General features: G+C 38.3%; 1 protein-coding gene and 1 long non-coding RNA gene across 2 annotated transcripts in view; both read right to left on the bottom strand.

Annotated features, from left to right (window-relative positions):
• The window catches only part of LOC307044495, a 33,067-nt gene extending 20,239 nt beyond the window's left edge, over window positions 1-12,828 (bottom strand). The window contains exon 1 of the long non-coding RNA XR_013809648.1: window positions 12,573-12,828. This is a non-coding gene — a long non-coding RNA (uncharacterized lncRNA). The remainder of the gene's footprint in view (window positions 1-12,572) is intronic.
• Window positions 12,829-16,630: 3,802 nt separating this feature from the next.
• The window catches only part of LOC307044665 (LIM domain-binding protein 3-like), a 36,748-nt gene continuing 30,438 nt past the window's right edge, over window positions 16,631-22,940 (bottom strand). Inside the window, exons 9-10 of the mRNA XM_079689976.1 lie at window positions 22,115-22,244; window positions 16,631-21,222 (exon numbers count right to left, since the gene is read on the bottom strand). Of these exons, the coding sequence (XP_079546102.1) occupies window positions 21,133-21,222; window positions 22,115-22,244 (220 nt within the window). The 3' untranslated portion in view covers window positions 16,631-21,132. The remainder of the gene's footprint in view (window positions 21,223-22,114; window positions 22,245-22,940) is intronic.

Genomic DNA, 22,940 nt, shown 5'->3' with positions numbered 1-22,940 from the left:
ATAATGCCAATGCTGCCAACTGATATCTCTTGTTCTGCTGCTGTGATTTTGATCTTGTTTGTAAAAAAAACTGTCCATCATGACTCCAAAAATCATATTCTTTCAAATGATTAATCATCAAATATGTGTATTGACTTGTAGGTAATAGGCACATAACTAACTAACAGTGTTTCCGCCAGCTCAGAGCTGAGAGGGCGTCCACCCCGAGAGTGGGGGGAGGGGGGGGGCGTGTGACTTGAATTCTGAATTGAGCCGTCCCTTATAGATACTATCTCTTTACGTATTAGTGATGGGAATTCGGGCTCTTTCGGCTCCTAAACGGCTCTCCATGTTACCACAGTTCACCACGGAGCCTCAGTTTGGCCGCTTTCACGCGCGTGCTCCACTAGCACCACCCATCAAGGCCCGAAAATAATCCCACCAGACTCCTTTGCCCTCCAACAGAGGGATGTCCTTGTCCCTTTTTTCTTTTTCCTTTTTGTCGTTTCAAGCGATAAAAACTCGATCTTCTCTCAAATTATTTATTTTTTTTGGACGCCCTCGTCTCGGGTTCAGGGCGTTGCGAGCTGAATAAGGGCTACAAATGACGGCAAGACGCGCCCCTGGCGGAAACGCTGCTAACTAATGAATAACTAGACCCTCCAGAAAAACGCGATTCTGCGATCGCAGAATTTACCGCATAATCAGCAAAATGGCGCATATTTTTAAAAGGCCGCATATTTATCAAAAGGCCGCATAATCCCCGCATTTTTCCACACAAAATTGAGAAAAAAAAGTTAACTCGTCTTGACGTGACGTCATCAGCTCGCGCATCACAGAATGTAAACAACACTGTATAGAGTGAACGTGTGGAGCTCACACGATAGAGAAAACACCAAGATGAAAAAATCTAATCCATCTCATTTACCGACGAACATTTCTACTAAAGACCGGGCAAAAAGTGGGGGGAAACTATTCTGCACCCCGTGCAGCTGTGTGTTGGAGCATAAGAGAAAATTGACGGTGACGACCCACTTTGATTCATTCAAACATTCGAAAATGCTTTCTGCTGCTGCGGACAAGAAAGCCAAACAACCCACATTCAGCGAGGCATCAACCTCAAAAACCCTTTAGAGGGCTACAAGAAACGAAGTGAGTAGCCTACAAGATTGAAGCTGGTCAGAAAACGAACGAGTAAATGAAAACAGAATGAGGCGGAGAAGTGTGTGTGTGAGATTAAAATAGCCCAATTGCTTTTACAATAAATAAACATTGAATGTGTTTAATTGAATAGTAAAGGGGTTTAACGTTAGTGGCAGGTTGTGTGTGAGAGACAATAAATAAGACAGCCCAATATTTAAAAATTTTTAAATTATTTTTCCCCGCATATTTCCGCATATTTCGCAACTTCCCGCAATTTCACCGCATAAGATCACATAAAACCCCCGCGTGTTTAATCGCATAATCAAGGAATTTAGCCCGCGTTTTTCTGGAGGGTCTAAATAACTTACTGTACCGTCACAAAAGAGAGAGAATGTTTGTTGGTCTAGAAAATCCTGCAAAAGTAGGAACAATTGAAATTGTTTCCCGTAATGAGAAAACAAATGGCATCCATCCCACATGTCACACAAACTGGACACAAGGACAGCTAAAACACAGCTTTTTACTAAAGTCGTATAACTATAAAGCCACTTTCTGTATTGCTGTAAAGAAAAGAAAAAAGCTTTGTTGTGTTTTAATATAAAAGATATATATGCTTTTGTGAAGCTTTTAGACTTCACTCTGGCGTCCTGTACCATGCCATCACATGACCACACAAATTCACACATGGCCACAAATAATCACATTTTTACAGCTTTTGCAGAGAGAAGCGGCAGAAGCGTCCTCCACAACAACAAGCAGAATGTTTCCTCTGTGGTGAGATGGATCTGAATTATTCACCGGGATGGGCTGGGTGTATTTAAAGCGGAGATCAATACCTGTAAAAAGGACAACTAGAGGCCGCAACCTTCAACTGGAGTGGGACCAGAGAAGGACAATGTCATTAAAAAAACTGCCATGAAATATATTTAAAACGATCCACTTTAAATATTTTAACCATGCCTTCCAAATATTACCCAATTGTAACCCTTAAAATGACAGCTTGTTTCCATAATGTCACAGAGGGGAAAAACTCCACAAAAATCAAATTATTTTATGTTAATATTATCCAATATTACCGTCTGCTGCAATGTATAATATATACAACTACTTTTCCACTTTCACGCAGATGAATCTTTTATCTTGTTAACACCAAATAATCTGCTGATTAGTCTAAAATGAAGACAACCGTAAACTTCAGTTCTTGTCGACACAAACCTAAATAATATTTCTTCCATAGCCGTTTCCAAGAAAAGAGGCAGAAAACAAAACCATGCAGCACAGATTACTACAGCTGCTGTTAAAACCACAAGTGTCCTCCAACTACTGATATTCCTTCCAGAACAGCGTTTCCGCCAGGGGGGGGGGGCGTCTTGCCGCAATTTGACGCCCTTATAAAGCTCGGAACGCCCTGAACTCGAGCCGAGGGCGTCCAAAATAATAAATAGTTAGAGAGAAGATCACGTTTTTATCGCTTGAAATGGCGAAAAGGAAAAAGGACAAGGACATCTCTCTGTTTGAGGGGCAAAGGTTTCTGGTGGGATTATTTTCGCCGCCAGCAAAGCGTGTTCCTTTGACGGAAAGTGTACTGCCGGCGAGCCTTGACGGGGGTGCTAGTTTCAAGTCACGTGACACGCCGCTCTCGGGGTGGACGCCCTCTCAGCCCTGGTCTGGCGGAAACAGTGTTCCAGACGCACATTTTTCTGAGCCTAGCAGATCTTGGCTTCTTAAGAAACTCAAGTCTCCCTGAAGCAGTTTCACCTTTGCCACACATCCAGGAGAATGAAAACACACGGTGCAGGATATAAAATATCTCTGCAGGGATGTAGAGGGGGGGGGAGGAGGTGAAGGAGGTGAAGAATCGTCCCTCTGTGTGCTCGGCTCCCCATTTACTGCCTTTATTTATCTGCTGCAGCAACGAGACTGGACGTATGGAGGAGGAGGAGGAAGGAGAGGGTGGATTGCATGTTTTCCTCCCCAGCTCAGCCACTCTGTCTCCAGCCTACCGGGGGGAGGAGGAGGGAGGCAGACAGAGGGGAGAGCTGGAGATGTGAAACCTGATCTCCTTCTCTACCTCCTCCCTCCCTACATCCTCCCTCCCTCCCTCCCTCCTCCACTGCCACCTCGCCAGAGAGCCTCCGAGACTCCTGGAGTAATCTGATCCCGGCCTCCGAGACTGGAAACACACTCCAAGAGACAGGGAGAGGTGGAGGAGGGAGGAGGGAAAAAGAGAAATGGGGGAGGTAGAAAAAGAGTAAAAAGGAAAGGAACGAGATCCCAGAGCTCAGAAACAATCCTGGGAGAGAAAAGTGAGAAAAGTAAAAAGGAGAAGGGAAGAAACAAATGGAAACAGAGATCTAGTATGGGTCAATTCTGGAGACGGGAAGAGAAGGAAAGAGATATCTGGGTTTGTCAAACGGACTTTTTTAAGCAAGCAAAATGTGATCTGTTGCTTTTGTAAATTATGTCTAGTAAAAAAAAGGGATGTAATCTGAAAACAGATGAGCAAGGAACAAAACAAAAAAATCTAGAAACAAAGTCTTGATTTTTTGCAGTTATTTACTCTGCGCCAGCGTTTCCGCCAGGGGGGCGTCTTGCCGGCATTTGACACCATTATTCAGCTCAGAACGCCCTGAACTCGAGCCAAGGGCGTCCAAAAAAAATAATAATCCGAGAGAAGATCGAGTTTTTATCGCTTGAAACGACGAAAAGAAAAAGGACATCTCTCTGTCGGAGGGGCAAAGGATACTGGTGGGATTATTTTCGCCGCCAGCAAAGCGTGTTCCTGTGACGGAAAGTGTACTGCCGGCGAGCCTAGATGGGGGGTGCTAGTGGAGCACGCGCTCATGATCGAGTTTACATTTTTCTTTTAGTAGCAGTTTGAGAAGCGCTACTAAAGAGACGCGCTACCATGGAAACCAAACAATGGTGTAGCTGTATTAAAAGTCCGAGTAGAAACAGTCCTGAGTAAATCTGATTTTGTCAGAAATCGGGAGAAATGCGGGAGAAATATGACCCCGGGAGGAAACCGGGAGAGGGCAGTGAAATCGGGAGTCTCCCGCGAAAATCGGGAGGGTTGGCAAGTATGCCCTCTGGAGGGAACACAGGGATGTTAGCCTTTGCAGACCATTTACATGCACTAAAACCTAGGGCTGCACGATATTGAAAAAAACTGACATTGCGTTTTTTTTCTTCCCCCTGTGATATGAAAATATACAGGAATTGAAGAAAATACCGTTTTTTTTTTCTCGCAAACCATCCTTTTCTTGAACTGTAATGCTTTACAATTGGTATTTTTCTAACTATATTTAACCGGATGAAGGATTTTAGTCACGGACGTCTGGATCTTAAGTTATCAGAGCAACAAGCTGAGCTAGCTCGGTTAGCAGCGCTGAACTGGAGAAACACATCAGTGATGCAAACACAGGTATGGTGAAAAAAGAGAGAAATATTCGAAGCAGAAAAAAAACAGCGTAATATACCATCTGACTGACAGATTTTTCTTTTTGGATATTTTACATATCACTTCCCTTTCAAACTCTATTCTTGTTATTTTTAAGAACTTTTTTTTGTTATTGTCATATAGTATTTTATACCTGTTAATAATTGAGTCTCTAATGTCTCATTAATAACTATAATGATCATATCAAGGTGTGCCTTAACCTCACTGAGCTGAGGTTATTTGAGCCTCTCAGGAGAGAGCTCTCTTCCACCTGGTTGTAGAAAAGCTCTTTAAATTCGTTAGCATAGCTAGCTAACCAGATGCTAATAACAACAGATCGCCACTGTGCTTACAACTGAAGACACAGCCTCGCAAACACTGCGCCATGTGTACGGCTCCTTATGGGTACTGCAATATTTGAAGAGCTGGAGCGGCACTACACTCCTTTCAGACGAGACATAACCACGTGAAGACCTATGGTGAAGACACGTTACGCTCGTGTTGTGTTCAATGAACCTTTCCTTGGCCAGGAAAAAAAGGCACTCACTTGTTTAATTATTTTGCGATCTAGATTTCTTCTTCTTTTTTGAAGTGAGAAGTTATCCTTCCCGGACTGACGGACCCCCCCCCCCAAAACGAAAACTCTTCGGTTCTCCACGAATTACACAAGTCACCCAATTCAGCGTTAAAAAAGCGGGAGGCGCCGAAAAGCGACTATTTTGCATCACTGACACATGAATCGACTTTATTCAGTGTTTTTACCTTTAATCACCGGGTCCGTTTGCTTTGGAGATTTGATTGTGATTGGTGGTTTGCTGTCACTCACTCAAGTGCCCCTGACATGAGAGCCGCAAAGTTTTCCTTTTGTAGCAAGCAGCAAAATAATTGTAACATGACGTGTTTGAGTTCATTTGCCTACTTATCGCGATTATTGTCACGACACGATATATCGGGCAGCCCTACTAAAACCTATAGAACACATCACATGGAAGGGAAAATATAGCATAATGGGGCCTCTTTAAGCGATACAAAAGTAAAAGCTATACACTACAAGGCCAAAGCCACATGCTACAAGGAATATGCAATGGGCTGAACGCTTCGATGTTAAAGTTACAAGCTACACTCTTCAAGGTAACATTTCATTTCAAACCTTTATTTATCCAGTTGTATCCCATTGAGATCATTGATCTCTTTTTCAAGGGAGACCTGAAATATTTTAAAAGGAAAAGCTACGAGGGATTTGATTGAGTTTCCATGCATTTGATTAAAGTGTGTCATTAGATAATAACACAGCGCTATGCAGCAGCCAAATGTAACCTACGATAAATGTATCTGAACTCTTTTTTTACTGGCTGATATTTTTGATTTATTTCCACCGACAGCCCGGCTCGACTCCAGCAGCATTAACTGGTCCCAGTACAGTGCTGGAGTCAGTGTATTAAAATAGATTTGCGGCCACACACACACACACACTACAGACTAAGTGACACCTCACACTAATCACTGCATGATACGCAATCAGATAACATGGCGTCTGTGTCCGCAGCGAGAGTGATGGATGAAGAGAAAAGGACAGAAAATATAAAGTCTCTTAACCTTTGTTCCTTCGTCTTTAGGCACGGACAAAGACTTTGTAATTTAAGTACGTCATGGATCAAAACAATAATGCTGTGGTATGTTTTGTTGCACACCCTACAGGGAGCCATGATTCAAACTGTATAGGCGGTACAAGTAGTGTAATTTACAAATAAATAACAATCAAAAAGTGTGTTTCTTTTGTATTTGTTTTGTTGCTGGTGTAACTCACAATATCCTAGAGCCAAACAGCAAAGCCAAAGCTAATCTATTACTACTGATCCAGAAAAGGAAGTTATTTGCTTATAGAACTTATGCACCGTTTATTTCTAATGATTTTTTATGTTGTGCAATAAAATAATAATCAACGTTTTACCAGATTCATCGTTAAGTCACATGTTCAAGGTCCAGCTATTGGAACAATTATATTGTAGACTAAATGATTTAGACTTTAACTTGGGCTTTACACTTCTGATGCTCTATAGTCCAAAGAGTAGTTTGAAAATGATACGTACTATAATATATGTTATGGAAGCTGCCCATACTGTTTATACATGTTATGTAATGTAATGTAATACATGACCTGCAATGTATTTATACTCTTACTAATGAATGTATTTGATCAATAGAGTATACCTCTGCATATCTACTGATAATTAAATCACATTATTATATTTTCCCTCCTAGTTGAAACTGTTTCAGCTTCTCTTAAATCAGTCAAGGTTTTCTGACACAATAAAGTTCAGACAATTGATCCATTAAATTGTGTTAAACAGGAACAATGCAACTATGATCGCGAACAAAAACAAAATTGTGAAAAGAGGTGATAAAAACTCGAATCAGTTCTGATTTTTATTTGTGTTTCTCTTCAACAATACACCAGTTTCTTTCTTACGCTCTTGTTGTGGCCGAGCTGTGGCTGTCAGTAAGTCCGCCTGTTATTTCGGGAACAGAGATCCTGGGCTTGGCTGAGGAATGTACAGCTGTCTGGCATATGGATAATGTTAGATTTTCATTTTTAACAATGCCTCCCCCCCCTCCGCCAATATGCTCTTTCCCTGAAAAAGGGAGGAGGTGGAGTCTGAAGGTATAAAGCTCAAACAATGTAATCTATTTAATTTTGAATAATCCTTTCTTGCACGATAATATCCTGCACTATATTTATTACTGGAAATTGGTATTTCCAGTTGTATATTTTCCACATGTATATATTTATTTTATATATTCTTTAACCTTTTAATGCTATTTTATTTATTTTTCTGAAATATTGGACTGTTTATTTCGTGTGTCTTAATTTCCCTTATGTACATTGTCTTTTGTTTTTCTTCTTGCTGCAACGCAAACATTTCCCAAATTGGGATCAATAAAGTTTTTGTCTGTCTGTCCATCCGTCTGTCAATCTGTCTGTCTGTCTGTCCGTCTGTCAATCTGTCCCTCTCTTTGTCTGTCTGTCTGTCTGTCTGTCTGTCTATCTATCTATCTATGTCTGTCTGTCAGTCCGTTCCTCTATCTATCCGTCCGTCCGTCTATGCTTCTCAAAGTTATTATTAATATTATACCGCTGAATAGTACTAAAAACAAACAGGACGACCTTGAATGTAACCAACAATTCTTTCCATTATTAATTGGTCTATAATATGTCAGAAAATGGTGAAAAATGTACATCCAAGTTCCTCAAAACAAAGATGGTTTCTTCATGAACATTTTGATTTCTTAAAACCCGAAGGTATTCACTTTGATATGAAATAAAGAGAATCAATCAAACGACAGAGTTTCATATCTTCGTTACAAAATGAAAAGCAGAAAATCAGCTGTAACGAGGAGATGTGACTTAAATGATGAATGTTGATTATTTATGTCTTCAAATCATTTAATCCATGAATTGTTCAATAACCTCTGATCAGGTCTAAATACATTGAGAGATCTGCAAAGTAGAAATGTGGTCAAACATGCTTTTGATAGAAAAATTTGTGTTTTACCCACCCCCCCCAAAAAGCAAAAATGGCATTTGTTTCCTGTATACTGTAAGTGTTTATGATAAATAACAAAGAAATATATATATTTTAGAGATTTGACATTATTGTGATTTAATACTGATTTTCAAACGGACGATAGTCATATATATGTATTTTCTGAAAGAGACAAATGCCATGCTGAAATGTGAATACTGTCTGCAAACAGCAACACGTTTTGTGTTAAAACAGAAGTCAGGTGTCCATATGAATATTTAAAAACTAGTTATTCTGGCTGGACGTTAAAGAAAATCTCCTATTAACATCACAGGTGACAAGAACGCATGTTTAAGTCAATATGAAGCAGATTTGAGGTAAATCAAAAGTCATATTAGTGTGAATTTTTCTCTTTTTTATATCTAAGAAAGAGGGAATTTTGTGCTGAAAAGACTTAAAATAATACTGAAGCCTCGTGTTCTCTTAACATACATTTTGTTCTATATTGTAGCCTAAAATAAAGAGTGTGATGCGAGCCTGTTTCCACCAACCTTTACACCTGCAGGCAGCTAAAGCTAACAAGCTAATAACTTACTCTTCTATCCTGCACAAAGATAGTAGATACAGTGTTTGTTTTGGGACTGAGAGGCATCATAACACTGATAATTAGCTGTCAGTTTCAGATTTAATCAAATATAGCAACAAAACTAATGTTCTGTTTGTTTACATGCAAAGAAAGTATTTGAATACGAAAGCAAGTTCACAACTGTGTGTAAATTATGAATTTCTCCTCTTTTGGATATAGTTTTGTAGGAAGTAAGACAGAATAAGATGTCAAATGTACACGAGGTTCTTTAATTTCAGTTGGATCAGTTCAACAAGGTGTCCTCTGATCTAAACGTTTCAATACTTTAACAAACAGTAACGGTAGCTGTATTCTTTTAGTCTTACACCCCTATAGCTTTTGGGTTGTTTCTATAATTTGCTTCAAATGTTTGAAAGGTAAATAGTTATAACTCGTTCAGAATCAGAAGCAGGTTTATTGCAGTTAACACATACAAGGAATGTTTTCTTGTTGTTTTTAATGCACACATACAAAATAAAACAGTGGATTTTATAACATTAAAATATTTACACAAATATGGATGAAATCTTTCTTGAAATAAGGCCATTTTACAAAGCTGTAATGCGAATGGGAGATTGTAATCAGCCACTTAATTGAAAAACTAATTGTTAAAATAGAGAATAAAGTAATAAATGTCAGCCCTAATAATTACTTCACTGATCGTCCACAGAGCAATTCAGATCTACCCCAAAACAAAAAGTGTTGCAATGTCCAAGAGTTAGACTTTGTTTACTACCAACTTCCTGTTTACACTTGAGATGTTTAGATAGTAGGGATAGGAACGATTAATCGAAATTATTCAGGAATGAGAATATGAGAAATGAATATCTTTATTGTAATTTTTTTTATAATTCAATGTATACGACAGTGCCATAGCTAAATGTGTGGGGTCTAAAGGTGTGTTTTGCTCCGCTCACCGGTCCCTCACAGTGGGCAGAGCTGCAGGTGCTGATATCTCTCTCTCACGTCCGGTTATACTTCACTCGCCTTTATGTCCAATCCATCAGATCTAGCTAGTTCTAGCCAATGATATGGCTGCTGCCCCTCCCTACACGCAGATCACGCAGACTCAAACCTCATCTTATGCCCAAATTCCAGCTGAGAGGGTCTTCTCTACAGCTGGCCTGATTGTGAATCGCCTCCGCACCCGCCTCTCCCCTGAGTAGACAGGGCTGCACGATTATGGCAAAAATCATAATCTCGATTATTTGGGTCAATAATTGTAATTGCGATTATTCATTGACTTTGAAAACATCCATTTATTGGAGAATTTTTTTTTGAACAGTATGTTTTTAACAGTTGATTACCCTGAACTTTAAGTGTAATTCAACTGAAAAACCGCAAAATAAAAAAATTATATAAAAAAAGTAATAATAAAAAAATAATCATTTTATTTCGATTACGTTGTTTTCGTAATCGATGCAAGCCATAATCGTAATTGCGATTAATTGAGCATCCCTAGTAGACATGCTCATATTCTTAAAAAAAGAATGAGTATTGAATAGCTGCATTCTGTGATAGGCCTTGTTAGAGGTTGTTGATCTCTGTTGTAATAGGGTTACGTTACCCTAACCCGTTATGTTGTTCGTGTATGATCCCTCTTTCATTTAAAAACCAAGTTATGTTTTAAGCATGAAACCTGTAGGCCTATAGCTGTCAACTGTTCAAACTGTGATCACCAGTTCAATACATTTGACAAATTCGACTTGGTTTCTATACTTACTTGAACATGTATTTTTTTTATAGGATATGTACATTTCGGTTAATCGGTTAACTGTTTTTTGGGAGTCGAATATACATTTGCTTTCAAATTCCCATCCCTAGTAGATATCCACCCATACAGACAAAGCCTACAAAGCCTTTGATATGGCGACTATTTGGGTTCCCAATCAGAGTAATAATAAGACACGAGTTTAAAAGCTTTCTGTTAAATAAAAGGAACATTTCTGTTTCATTTCACAAAACTACTGACAACATTTCTCACAAATGTCAGATAAAAGCACTGGCATTTTGAGCATGCGTTTGAGCATGAGCATTTTTGCGTAAAAATGACTGGTCCAATCAGAAGAAGTCAATCATTTTAGTAGAAAAGCCGGATTGATCATGACATACCAAATTTAGAAATGAACTTGCTACTTTCTTAAAATAAATACCTGATTTAATGGGAGAAATGTTGTCATGCAGATTATAGAATGAAACCAAATCTGATACAAAAAAAAAAAATTATACTTATATAAAAAGTAAAACCAGAGAAAGTTAGGGCTTGTTAAGTAGGCTCCTAGTTGTTCAAAGCACACTAAGCTTCAGCTCCTAGATTAAGACTTCAAAAAGACTACAAAATAAGAAAGTTTGACCTATTTAGATTGACTGTTAAAAGCAGTAAACAGATGACATTAAAAAGGAACAATCTGTGGTCCCAATATAAAACCAAAAAGGCTAGATTAAGAGTAAATATGAGATCATGTCTGTCCAGAGAGTTCACCTTTGTGCTTTGTTTACATTCCTCCTGATGCAAATTGAATACATGCACGAATGCACTACTATTGTTTTTGTTATTTCTGGTGCAGCATAAATAGACTACAACTTCATATCTCTGGGTTGAAGAATGACAATAAAAGATAGTTCAAATCATTAATTAGTGAAATCAGTTTCTCGAGTGAAGATTTCAGGTACTTTTTCTTGAGTTCTTTAAACTTAACTGGCTTCCAAAATGTATTACAATGTTGAGATACTTGTACTTTACTTGGAGTATTTTTGTTACTTTTACTCCACTACAGTTCAGAGGTAAATGTTGTACTTTTACTCCCCTACATGTATTTAATACCTTTAGTTACTTCACAGATGTGGATGAATGATGTGAAATATAATCAAGTGTTAAATCAGACTTTAGTTCCACCTGGAGTAAATTCACAAGCTACCCTGCAGTATACAAAGTCATTCAAACTAGCTGCACCTTTACCAGCTTTGAGAACACTTCAATGATCAATCATTATAAAGCATATCATATATTATTCTGAAATGGACCAATCTGCACAAGGGGACTTTCACTTGTAACAGAGTATTCCTACACTCTGGTACTTCTACTTCTAGAAGATCTGAGTACTTCTCCCACCTTTAGTACTTGGTTACTTTCTACCACTGAACAAAACATGCCTTCATCTCAACAACTAAAAACTCTAAAACGTTACCAAACTAGCCTTGAAACGAAAGGTAGCCAAGCTATCTTAAATAAAGTTGACTAAAACGTAAAAGTAAGGTCAAAAGACAATGTTTAAGTAGGAAAGAGTGTGACTTATATTCATAAAACTGGTTAGAAGTTAAATGTTTTGAGTGTATGCTAACTTGGTAGCACACGTTGAAGCTTTACTATAATTACAGGCGAGCTATGTAAACTATGCAGCAAAGTTAGCTAATGTTGCTAACAACTCAGTAGACACTCTCCTCCTACAAGACTAACTGAAGCAAACTTGACCCAAAAATAAATAATGTTGATTTGATTGTTGGTTTTAACAGTGATTTTAAAATCTTTAGTCAGAAAAACTTTTTTTTTTCCACGAATGCAGCCAAAAGGCTCCATCTATGCACTGGCGCCAACACACTTACATTAAAAAATCTGTTCGCCGTTTGTTTTCGGTAACTTATTTTTAACCACTTTAATGTAAACTCGTTTGTTAAAAGTATTCACACATACAATTTTAATTATATCCATAAAGTAATGTATACAAGTTAAGTTGTTTTAAACTCGACAAAATCGTAAACACGAAGCACTTACAACCAACAGTTTGCGTTTGCTCCAGGAGGTAGTCGGAGCCCAAAAATCGGGACCTTTTTTTTTTTTACAGCAAGAGAAGTTTTGCCTTACCTTTTCTCCTCCTTTTCTTTAATTTCCCGTGTGATTAATGCGCTCCTTTCGACGCTATTTCATCGTAGTTACCCAAGTCCAAATCACCATCAGAATAAGAGGAGATATAAGCATTATTTCCCAGGGTTTTTAGTGTAAATGTTCACGGTTGTACTCTCCTCTGCTGCCCGCTCCGGTCGCTCTGCGGTCTGTTTGATGATGGAGCTCCGAGAACACCAGCCGGACAAAGATCGTCTCATTACTGGAAGAGAGGTATCACTCCATGGTTTAACATTTTTTTTTGCCAAACTTCCGGTCTTTTACAGTAGGTGTTGACCGACTACGCATGTGCATCCTTTTCACCTTTCAGGTATGTTACAAGTTGACATTTTCTAATGGATGTTCTCAGTAAATTAGTTGATTTTTGCATCAGTTTAACATGCTGTCGTCTGATTAAATCGTCAAGACTTTGAAGCTGTGTGTTTTTTTTTATCCGACACACTCTTTTTTGTTTTTATATGATAAAATTCAGCAAATAACTATATTTGTATCATAATTTATGCCTGTCATTTTGTTATTGGATTAACCTTTGCATAAATTATTCAATGTGGATTGTATATGGTGCAATAAAAACATTGCTAAAAAATGTTTTACTTTGCCCCTCTTACACTTCCGTTTGATCATTGCCCATTTGTGACATTTGCATAGCATTTCATAATGTTTTTGTAACATATTTAATCTGGAAATATATTTGTGGTAAATTAGGAGTAACTAAAATTAAAAACAATAACGTTGTATTTTTCAGTGGCAATATTTGGAGGACTTTTTCTTCCGTTTGCAAGTAAGGAGTGATTGCATGCTACCTTTTACGATGACAGGCTTAACACATTATATATTGTATTGTTTATAATTTTCTTAAACAACCAAGAAAATAGTTAATTATACCTCCATGTAGTCATATTATTTTCTCTATATTAACCCATAAGAACCCGGACCAATTTCTACTTTTGGGGAAATTAAGGGGAACATTATTTAGAATAAATAGACCACCTAGAACACATTTCTGACAAGTAACCCCCCCTCGTGTCAAACATCTGAAATGTGACATATTGATGGGCTTTAATGGTAAAATAACTTTTATATATAACTTCATTAATGAGGATAATTTTTTGGTTTAAATTAGTTTGAACATTATTTGAATTGAAGAATAAAGAATATATTAACTCAATATAATTGAATCAGCTAAATTAACGGAGCAGATCATAATCATATTTCTAATTGTGCATATATGTCACTTTGGGTTTACTGTGAACGTTTAGGGTTAAAGTCCCGATCAGTGTCAAAGCGATGTTTGTCTCATTAGTTTCATATCAATTTGATCAAGAAATGTTTCCACAACAGGTTAAATGTAAGAAAGGACATGTTATGTAAGCATTATTGTCTTCGTTTTCCCCCCCCTTACTTTGGTGTTCGCGGTCAAATTCGACCTGTCCTGTTTTAACTACATTAACACAAAAAACATTAATCATCACCACATTTCATTTAACACCCTTTCAAACTGTAAATATTGTATCAGACTATGGTATACATGAAAAACTGCAGTAAATATACAAAGAATAGACACTGAACATGTATTGCGTGTGCCAGGTGATCCATTTGGGGGGATGGGCACATAAGAGAGGGAAATGTGTCAAATTGTTCTGTAGCTTGTGTGTGTGTGTGTGTGTGTGTGTGTGTGTGTGTGTGTGTGTGTGTGTGTGTGTGTGTGTGTGTGTGTGTGTGTGTGTGTGTGTGTGTGTTATCTGACAGCTGTATAAGGAACTTTTCAGAACATTTAAAGTGCATATGACACCCGGTGGGTCCTTATGGGTCATCTAGCATTCTTTATTGTTAAATATTGATTCAATTTGTGGTTGGAGGTATTTAATAAACAGTGGATTTTTACTTTTCCTCTCTTTTAACAATGTCTTTGTTCAGTCTTTAAACAGTCATGTCATGTAGTTGTGTTTCGTATAAATAGTCTTACACAATCAAGATATATATTTATTAATATTTGATTGACCACCACTGACACAGAGACAGAGTGAGAGCTCTTCCGTTTTTCCTCCTCTATGCTTCCAGTCACTGCTTCTCTCTGCAGAGTTAAGGAGGCCAGGAGCCCTCTGGTGTTGATCATAATCTACTACGTGTTTTCAGAATCAGACATTTACAGTTTCAGCAAGTTAAGAGCCAACGATAGCTTCATATTAATCAAGAAGCATGCATAACAAATATTAAAGATAACAGTAGGAATTACACAATTTACAATTGACAAAAAACACATCCATTTTAAACCTTTCATATCTTTTTTTAAAAACGACTTTGTTTTTGAAGTTCATAAAGACTCTATTTTTACTTTTTGCAGTCATATTACAGTACGTCAATTTCCAAGAATATTGGGTGTGACTAAATGAGTGTACATTTAAATAAAGAATATTTTGCAACACAAAATGACGTCATGACGTGTGTGTGTGCGTGTGTGTGTGTGGGGGGGGGATGTGTGTCAGAGTTACAGAAATAAGAAGTGAAGGAGAAACTTCCTGTTAATGTTTAAAAGTGATGGAGGATGCATTATAACAGAGAAGAGGAGGGTTGTGATTTTTTTGTTGTTGACATTTGTGTATGTGTGAGTGTGTGTGCGTGCGTGCGTGCGTGCGTGTGTGTGTGTGTCAGAATTTGGGAGAAATATGACCCCGGGAGGAAACAGGGAGAGGACAATGAAATCGGCAGTCTCCCACTAAAATCGGCAGGGTTGGCAAGTGTTACCTTGGTTGGTGATTGGCTAATGGTTACACAAGCCAAAAAATCGTTATGACATCATAAAGTGGCCAAAATCTGATCATCTCATTTTCAGACAGGTTTTTATATAAATGGATCAGGACAAAAAGAGAAAATCTTTTTTCCTGAAACTTTCAGGTTCTCTTTACATAGAGGGGACGTAGACATGAACAATTGGATTTTGCATAATAGGTCCCCTTTAAACGAAACAATCCACTGTGGGTTATAAATACATTTGGTAGATTGGAAGCGCATTATTTACTATAATTCAAGGGAAAATACTTTTTCTTTTCTTTTCATGTTCTGACTTTTTCCTCAAATATGTAAAACGAATTCTCAATGTTTGAAAAAAAGCTTGTTTTCTTAAATCCCATCTGGTAAGTTTAAGACACTTTTCTCAGAGATTTCAACAAAATCTGTTAAAAGGGACAAATCTAACTATTTTCTTAGTTTTACTTTGACATTTTGGGTAACAGGGAGGTTATATTGAGGAATTGTACTTCAAACTTTTATGGAGATATTTTATTTTTTAAAGAAATGTTCACCATATTTATTCATATATGCCTGTATTTATTTATACATGTATTTATTTATATTGAACCCTTATGTTGTGTTCGGGTCTCCCGTGACCCGTTTCAAGTTCAAATTATATAATAACTACGCTCTTGTTTTTTTTTTTATCGGAACAAGGCTTCATGATATCCTCCACAACAGCCACAAAACTGATTTTGACCATTTTAGCCAAGTGTGAAGGTCTCTTAAATTTTTTTTTTGTAATTTAGTGTTTGGGTCTGGAAACCCAGCAGAAATGTTTTGGGTGACTCGGGGTCAAATTTGGCCCAATCAAGATTCATCTTAGACTTTAGACAACCCTCCCCCTCCCCCTTCATCCACTGTAACAATATTTTTTCTCAACATGCACCTGGTCTCCCCTCCCTCTGCCCCCCTCCCCCCACGGGAACTCGACCTTTCTCAAAGAATATGTACACCAACACTTGAACCTGAACTCACACATGCACGTGTGCAATATTTGGTGTAATCTGTTGTGGAACCATAACATACAATTTACAACAGGATTGTACGGTAATGAATGCATTATAAGTTAGTTATGATGTAGTTAATACAATATTGGATGATAGATTTTGGACTGAGATAAATCATGGGTCAAAATTGACCCGCGAACACCATGAACGGTAACAGCAAATTAACTCAAAGACGATGCAGAACAAAGTCAAATCAGATATAGACGACATAAACGTATATTTTCAGGTGGTTGAAGTGCTCCTTTTATTCAACTTGCAACACAAATAATCCTCAAATATTCAAAACCTGTTACACAAATTAGTACAGCAGCTTAAGCGGTCACTTCAGCGTCTTTCTTTCCTTTAACATGTTAATAATATGAATAATAGTTCACGAAACAGCTTAATTGACTCCAAAACCAGTTCAAACACTCCGAGTACATTTTAAAAAGTGACACCAACACAAACTAATACTGACGTCGCCTCTTTCCACATGCTGACAGACGTCCTGCATGCACACATTCACCCTCTGAAAAAGCACTCAAACTGTATAAAATGTTCAAAGTAAAAACTGTACACCAGCACAAGTGTGTGTGAGTGTGTGTGTGCCGGTCAGACAGACTGAATCACGAAAGGCACAGGGAGGCTGAATATTTTACTTGTCCCCGTAGTAACAGTAATATTAATCAATCTTAAAAATACAGATTTCTTGAAACTAAAAACTCCTTCTGCATTAAATCACGTTTTCAGTGTTTCTGAGGCTTCGTTCACGCTGTAAAAAACACCAGCTTTAAAATCACAGGGTGTGTTTACACTGTTGAATTTAATTGATTTAATTACCTTGAGAAAATTCCCTTAAAAGGTGGGGTAAGTAATTCACTTCAGAAACACTTTTTGTTATATTCCATGGAATGCTCTTAACATCCCGATAGCAATGAATATATTAAATGTTTTGAAAATAAATACATAACAAAATGTCATCACTGGAAACCGTGGTGCTGTAAAAAGCACGACCAATCATCTGAGCCGGCCCGGCTTAAATAACTCGATGGCCTACCTGCCTGTCAGCCTTCCATCTGTGCTCAAACTTATCTCGTGCCCTCATTGGTCATGTGCGCGTTCGTGTGTGTTGGAGGAGGGGCTCTGTAAGGAAGTCTGAAGGAAGGGGCAGATTTTTTTCGGCTGTGTATTTTCAAATTCTCGCGCACTCGAGCTGGTTTCTCAATTCTTACCTACCCTACCTTTAATTGAGGATTAGTTTGCCACACTAGTAAGGTCTTCTTTCTCCATATATTAATATTTATTCAAATCTTTTTAACACTTTCAAACACTTCGGTTAATGTTTGTTGTTTTCAAATGTTTTGAGATAAAGTTGGCTTGACTTAGCCTATTATGCAGTTTGTTGAGCTGAATGGGAAAATAATCACATATAAAACGTTTTGCATATTTGGGTCCTTATTGTATCTCTTAGTTCATTTGGGTGGACTTTTGAGGATGCAATAAAACAACCAAAATAATCACACACAAATAAAAGTTGTAAAGGCCTCCAGTGTGAACAAAACTTGTAGTGAAAACCGCTGTTGTAATAAACATTCAAGCTCTTACAGGAAAACAAACAATAACACAATCATTACAGAAAGATATCTGTCATCTCTTTGTGCCAAACATCCACAAAAACAGATACATCTGATGAGCACTGAACGCAGCAGTGATGACACATTTAATAAATATCACACCATGTTAAAGGGGACCTATCTTGCAAAATCCACTTCTTCATGTCTCTTCTACATCAACATGTGTCCCTCTGTGTAAAGAAATTCTGAAAGTTTCAGGAAAAAAGATTCTCTCTTTTTGTCCTGATCCATTTCTATAAAAACCTGTCTGAAAATGAACTGATCAGATTTTGGCCACTTTATGATGTCGTAACGATGTTTTGGCTTGTGTAACCATTAGCCAATCACCAACCAAGGTAACCCCCTACCTCCCCCCCACCTTATCACCTGAATCTCCTCCTAGAGCACCATTAGGCGCGTTCACACCGCAGTACTTTTCCCACTTTGGTTCCGATATAGTTCAGAAATGTTGCGTAACTTCACACCATAAAGAGCCGGAACTAAAATGAGTTCATGAGAACCTTTTTACCCCCTTTTCCGTCCCTGCTAGAGAGCAGGTACTTTTTTCGGAGGAAAAGGTTCCTATGTCTGATTGGCTTGGCGGATTGCAAACCACACCCCGTAAAACTCAAAAAAAGTTTTGTGAAGCCGCCATTTTATTATCCTCGCATTATCATTATTAGCATTAGCCCAGCGCACAGACGCAGAGAGACTAATTTATGGCAACACAAAAGAAAACATGGGAGCGGTGGAGATGAGGAGGTGTCGGCGTTCTGGCGATTTACTTGAAAGGCTTCAGTAGAAGCTGCTGGGAGTCCCAGCAGCTTTTACTGAAGACAGTCCCCAACTCCGGGGACTTCGGGTGGCAGTATACGCCGTGAAGTTGTTTGCGGCCTGCCAGTAAACCCAAAGCAGAAGAAGAAGAAGAAGTGACGTCAGCGGCTTCATTTGCCAACTCCTTCCCCAGGGACTTATTCCGGTGTGAACGCGATCTGTACTTAGTTCATGAGAACTAAAGAATAACAGACAGAGAATCAGCACTTTTGACACAGGGCTGAAACAGAGGGGATTATGGGATGCTGCAATGATCTGTTTGGTGTTTCAGCCAATCAGAGACAGGTTCTATAATATATAGATGAAAAACAGTATAATAGGGGACCTTTAATATTAAAATAACAGTTTTTTTGTTGCATAGTAGCACCTACTGTACGTGAAGGGTTAGAAACATCCCATAGAGGTGACTTTAGAGTTACACACACAGAGAACAGGGGTCGTTTTGCATCAGTTCAGCAGTTTTTTTTTATCTTCTGTGTTCGTTTTGCAAGAATTTATGTTGCCGTTTTCATTTTTTTCCGATTTGTGTCTTTACCTCATTTTCTCTTTGTAGTTGTTTTGCATGTGTTGGTTTCTCTACAGTCTGTGGATTCTATTTTTACATTCCAGTGCTGAACCAAACATTCATAAATACTTGTGTTAGGTGAAAGAAAAAAAAGCCTTCAAATTTTAAAATAGGCACATTACAGTCCAATATATTCTGATGTGGAGTTCAAAGTGGAGTCCAGAGTGAGCAAATTAAATAATCATACATTTTTCCAGGCTATAATTATAATTTAATTCCGATGTAACATAAATAAAAACAAGACAAAATTATAAATAATGACACTTTTTTTGAAATCGCTAAATATATTTTAAATTATGCATTTAATTTTTTATGTATCACTTAAGTTAATAATTAAATGTGTGATTCATTCATTTGGTGCTTTTGAAAAGTACCAATGAGGTGAAATCAAGCGGCAAACTCTGGGGCAGAGCCGGGAAGCCCATAAGGAAGTGCCACAAACTGCAGTTCATCTAGTGGCCGATAGGGGATGGACGCAGAAAGGAGCAATGTCCATAGACCCCCCATGTTAAAATACCCAACTTTACAATAGAAATAAACATGTTTCTACCCCTGGATGCAATAAAAAATATTCTGGATATAGTTAGATTCCACCTTCATGACAATGGATTGGGGAGTGAATGTATTAATAACGCACCCCTTTGAGTTACATTAGGTCTTAAATGTTTTGCATAAATGAGGGCGTGGTCACGTTGATGGACAGGTCTCTGCGGTGACTGCTGCTTCTAGCTTTCTGTTCCTCTGCTAGCTCCGTTAGCTCTGTTAGCTCCAGGATGCTACAGGGGCTCGGCTGCAAGGCTGATCCAGTGAACTTGAACCCGGACGTGTTTGTTGTGTTGGTGCCTGGTGTAGTATTCTTCATTTAAATATCGGACTTATCATATGCCGCATCGGCTCCGCCTCTTTGCCCTTATTTGGATCAAGCTGGAGTAGGTGGGAGTTCGACTCTGACTTCACTGTCGAGACGTTAGTGACCAACTCCGACTACTGAGGGCTTCTCTGCAACTCTGCAGAAATCTATGGGTGACGTCACGGACACTACGTCCATTTACATATACAGTCTATGGGTGAAATCAGGGGCACTCCTTGCGAACAGGCAAGGCAGGCAACTGCTTGGGGCCCCAGACCAGAAGGGGGCCCCCAAATAAGGTAGATTAAGAAGGTCGACAGCAACGACAACATGAAACACCCTTTAATTTACTGCAACGACACGTCGGGAAACCCCCTCAAGGCGGCCCCATGCATAGCGCGCCGTAAAATGCTGCTTCTCATCTTAAGCTCCGCTCCAGATAAAATGTAAATGAATTTGAATCCTTATAATTATCAAAATTATAATGATTATTCTTTTCAGTTTTAAATGTAATATCGTATAATTGTTTAAGTAACTATGCTTGTGTCAGCTTAGTTACCTGTATATATTTTACATTCATCAATTAATTAACTAATACAAATATATATCATAATTTTTTTTGGCACACACCAGACTCCGTATAAGAACTTCCTCACATTGAACACACAAGTAGTTTCTGGTAGAAAACAGTAAATAAATCACTACAGTACATAATAACGTGGGCTGGACATCATGACCTGTTTTTTGTTTCTGTTTTGAATCCTCAGGCAGCGTAGTTTTAAAATAAATGCACAAAAACGAAGTGTATCTTGCATGAAGAGCGTTTACACACACATTAGTAAAGTCGTCAGCGAGCGGCAGGTCGCCTCCGGCTGGTCGTCTACACGTTGATGGCGTGAGCGTGCTTCTTGCACAGAGGTTTGTCTTTCTTTGAGTAGAAAGGCTGGCCCTCCAGGTTCACGTTGCAAACCTGCAGGAAACACAAAAAGATATATAAAATATAAAAAAGAAACATAGCTTGAGTGATTGCAGAATAACTCAACATTCAACAGTTAGAATTACAGCAATGTTGTGTAAATTAAATAGTTGTATTTACATAAAACCTGATTTGTTTTTGCTGCTTTTGTGAAGCACTTTGAATAGCCTTGTTGTTGCTGAAATGTTCTTTATAAATACACTTGCTTTACCTTTGCTAAAAATATGTGTATTCACGTGATTATTTTATATATTAAAAGGTAGGGTAGGTAAGAATGGAGAAACCAACTCGAGTGCGCTAGAATTTGAAGGTACGCAGCCAAAAAAATCTGCCCCTTCCTTCAGACTTCCTTACAGAGCCCCTCCTCCAACACACACGAACGCGCACATGACCAATGAGGGCACGAGATAAGTTTGTGCACAGATGGAAGGCTGACAGGCAGGTAGGCCATCCAGTTATTTTAGCCGGGCCGGCTCAGATGATTGGTCGTGCTTTTTACAGCGCCACGGCTTCCACAGATGACATTTCTTTATGTATTTATTGTCAAAGCATTTCAAATATTCATTGCTATCGGGATGTTAAGAGCATTCCATGGAATATATAAAAAGTGTTTCTGAAGTGAATTACATACCCCACCTTTAAGTAAAAGAAAAAGTTAATCAGAATCTGATTCAGATTTAAAAGAAAGTTAAACAAAATAGATCAAATATATACATTTCAACACAATAATTTACAATAGAAATGTGCAATAAAAACATAAAATTAAAAGGAAAACAAAGTTAACGTAAAAATGATGATCAAACAATAATTATGCGGTATTATGAGTAACTCTGGGGACTTTTTCTTCTCGTAATAAAGTATTTTGAAAGAGTTTTTGGCTTCTTACCGCACACACAAAGCAGGTGTCGTGCCAGGTGTGACCCAGAGCCTCGATGAATTTATCTCCGGCTTCGACCGGGAAGTCACAGCCGTGACACTTTGTGCTGAAGAGAGATATATAATCTGTAGAAGAGACACAGAGGGACAATTAAATATGAATAAAATGTTGACAATTGACAAAAAACACATCATATTTAAACATTTCATATATATTTATTAGAACTACTCCACAATATTTGTTTTACACTTTGTATCTTTGTTTTTGTAGTTTATAAAGACTATTTTTACTTTTTGCAGTCATATTACAGTACGTCAATTTCCAAGAATACTGGGTGTGACTAAATGAGTGTAAACTTAAATAAAGAATATTTTGCAACACATTAAACTTGTGATTTTTTCTCTGACGACATGACGTGTCTGTCTGTCTGTCTGTCTGTCTGTCTGTCTGTCTGTCTGTCTGTCTGTCTGTCTGTCTGTCTGTCTGTCTGTCTGTCTGTCTGTCTGTCTGTCTGTCTGTCTGTCTGTCTGTCTGTCTGTCTGTGTGTCTGTCTGTCTGTCTGTCTGTGTGTGTGTGTAAGTGAAAAGTGTGTGTGGGTGGTCTGGACTCAGAAGTGAGGTCGGATGGTTTCATCCATCATGCCGTCTTGGAAACTGCAGCCAGGCCACAGAGACATATAGGTGGTCCAGAGTGTGTGTGTGTGTGTGTGTGTGTGTGTGTGTGTGTGTGTGTGTGTGTGTGTGTGTGTGTGTGTGTGTGTGTAAATGTTTAAAAGTGATGGATGATGCATTATAACAGAGAAGAGGAGGGTTATATTAGAGACACTGTGTGGGTG

The sequence above is a fragment of the Notothenia rossii genome (assembly GCF_949606895.1).
Source record: "Notothenia rossii genome assembly, chromosome: 6".
NCBI classification, from domain to species: domain Eukaryota; kingdom Metazoa; phylum Chordata; class Actinopteri; order Perciformes; family Nototheniidae; genus Notothenia; species Notothenia rossii.
The sequence above is the reverse complement of the archived record's forward strand: the minus strand, read 5'-3'. Positions and strand labels throughout refer to the sequence as shown.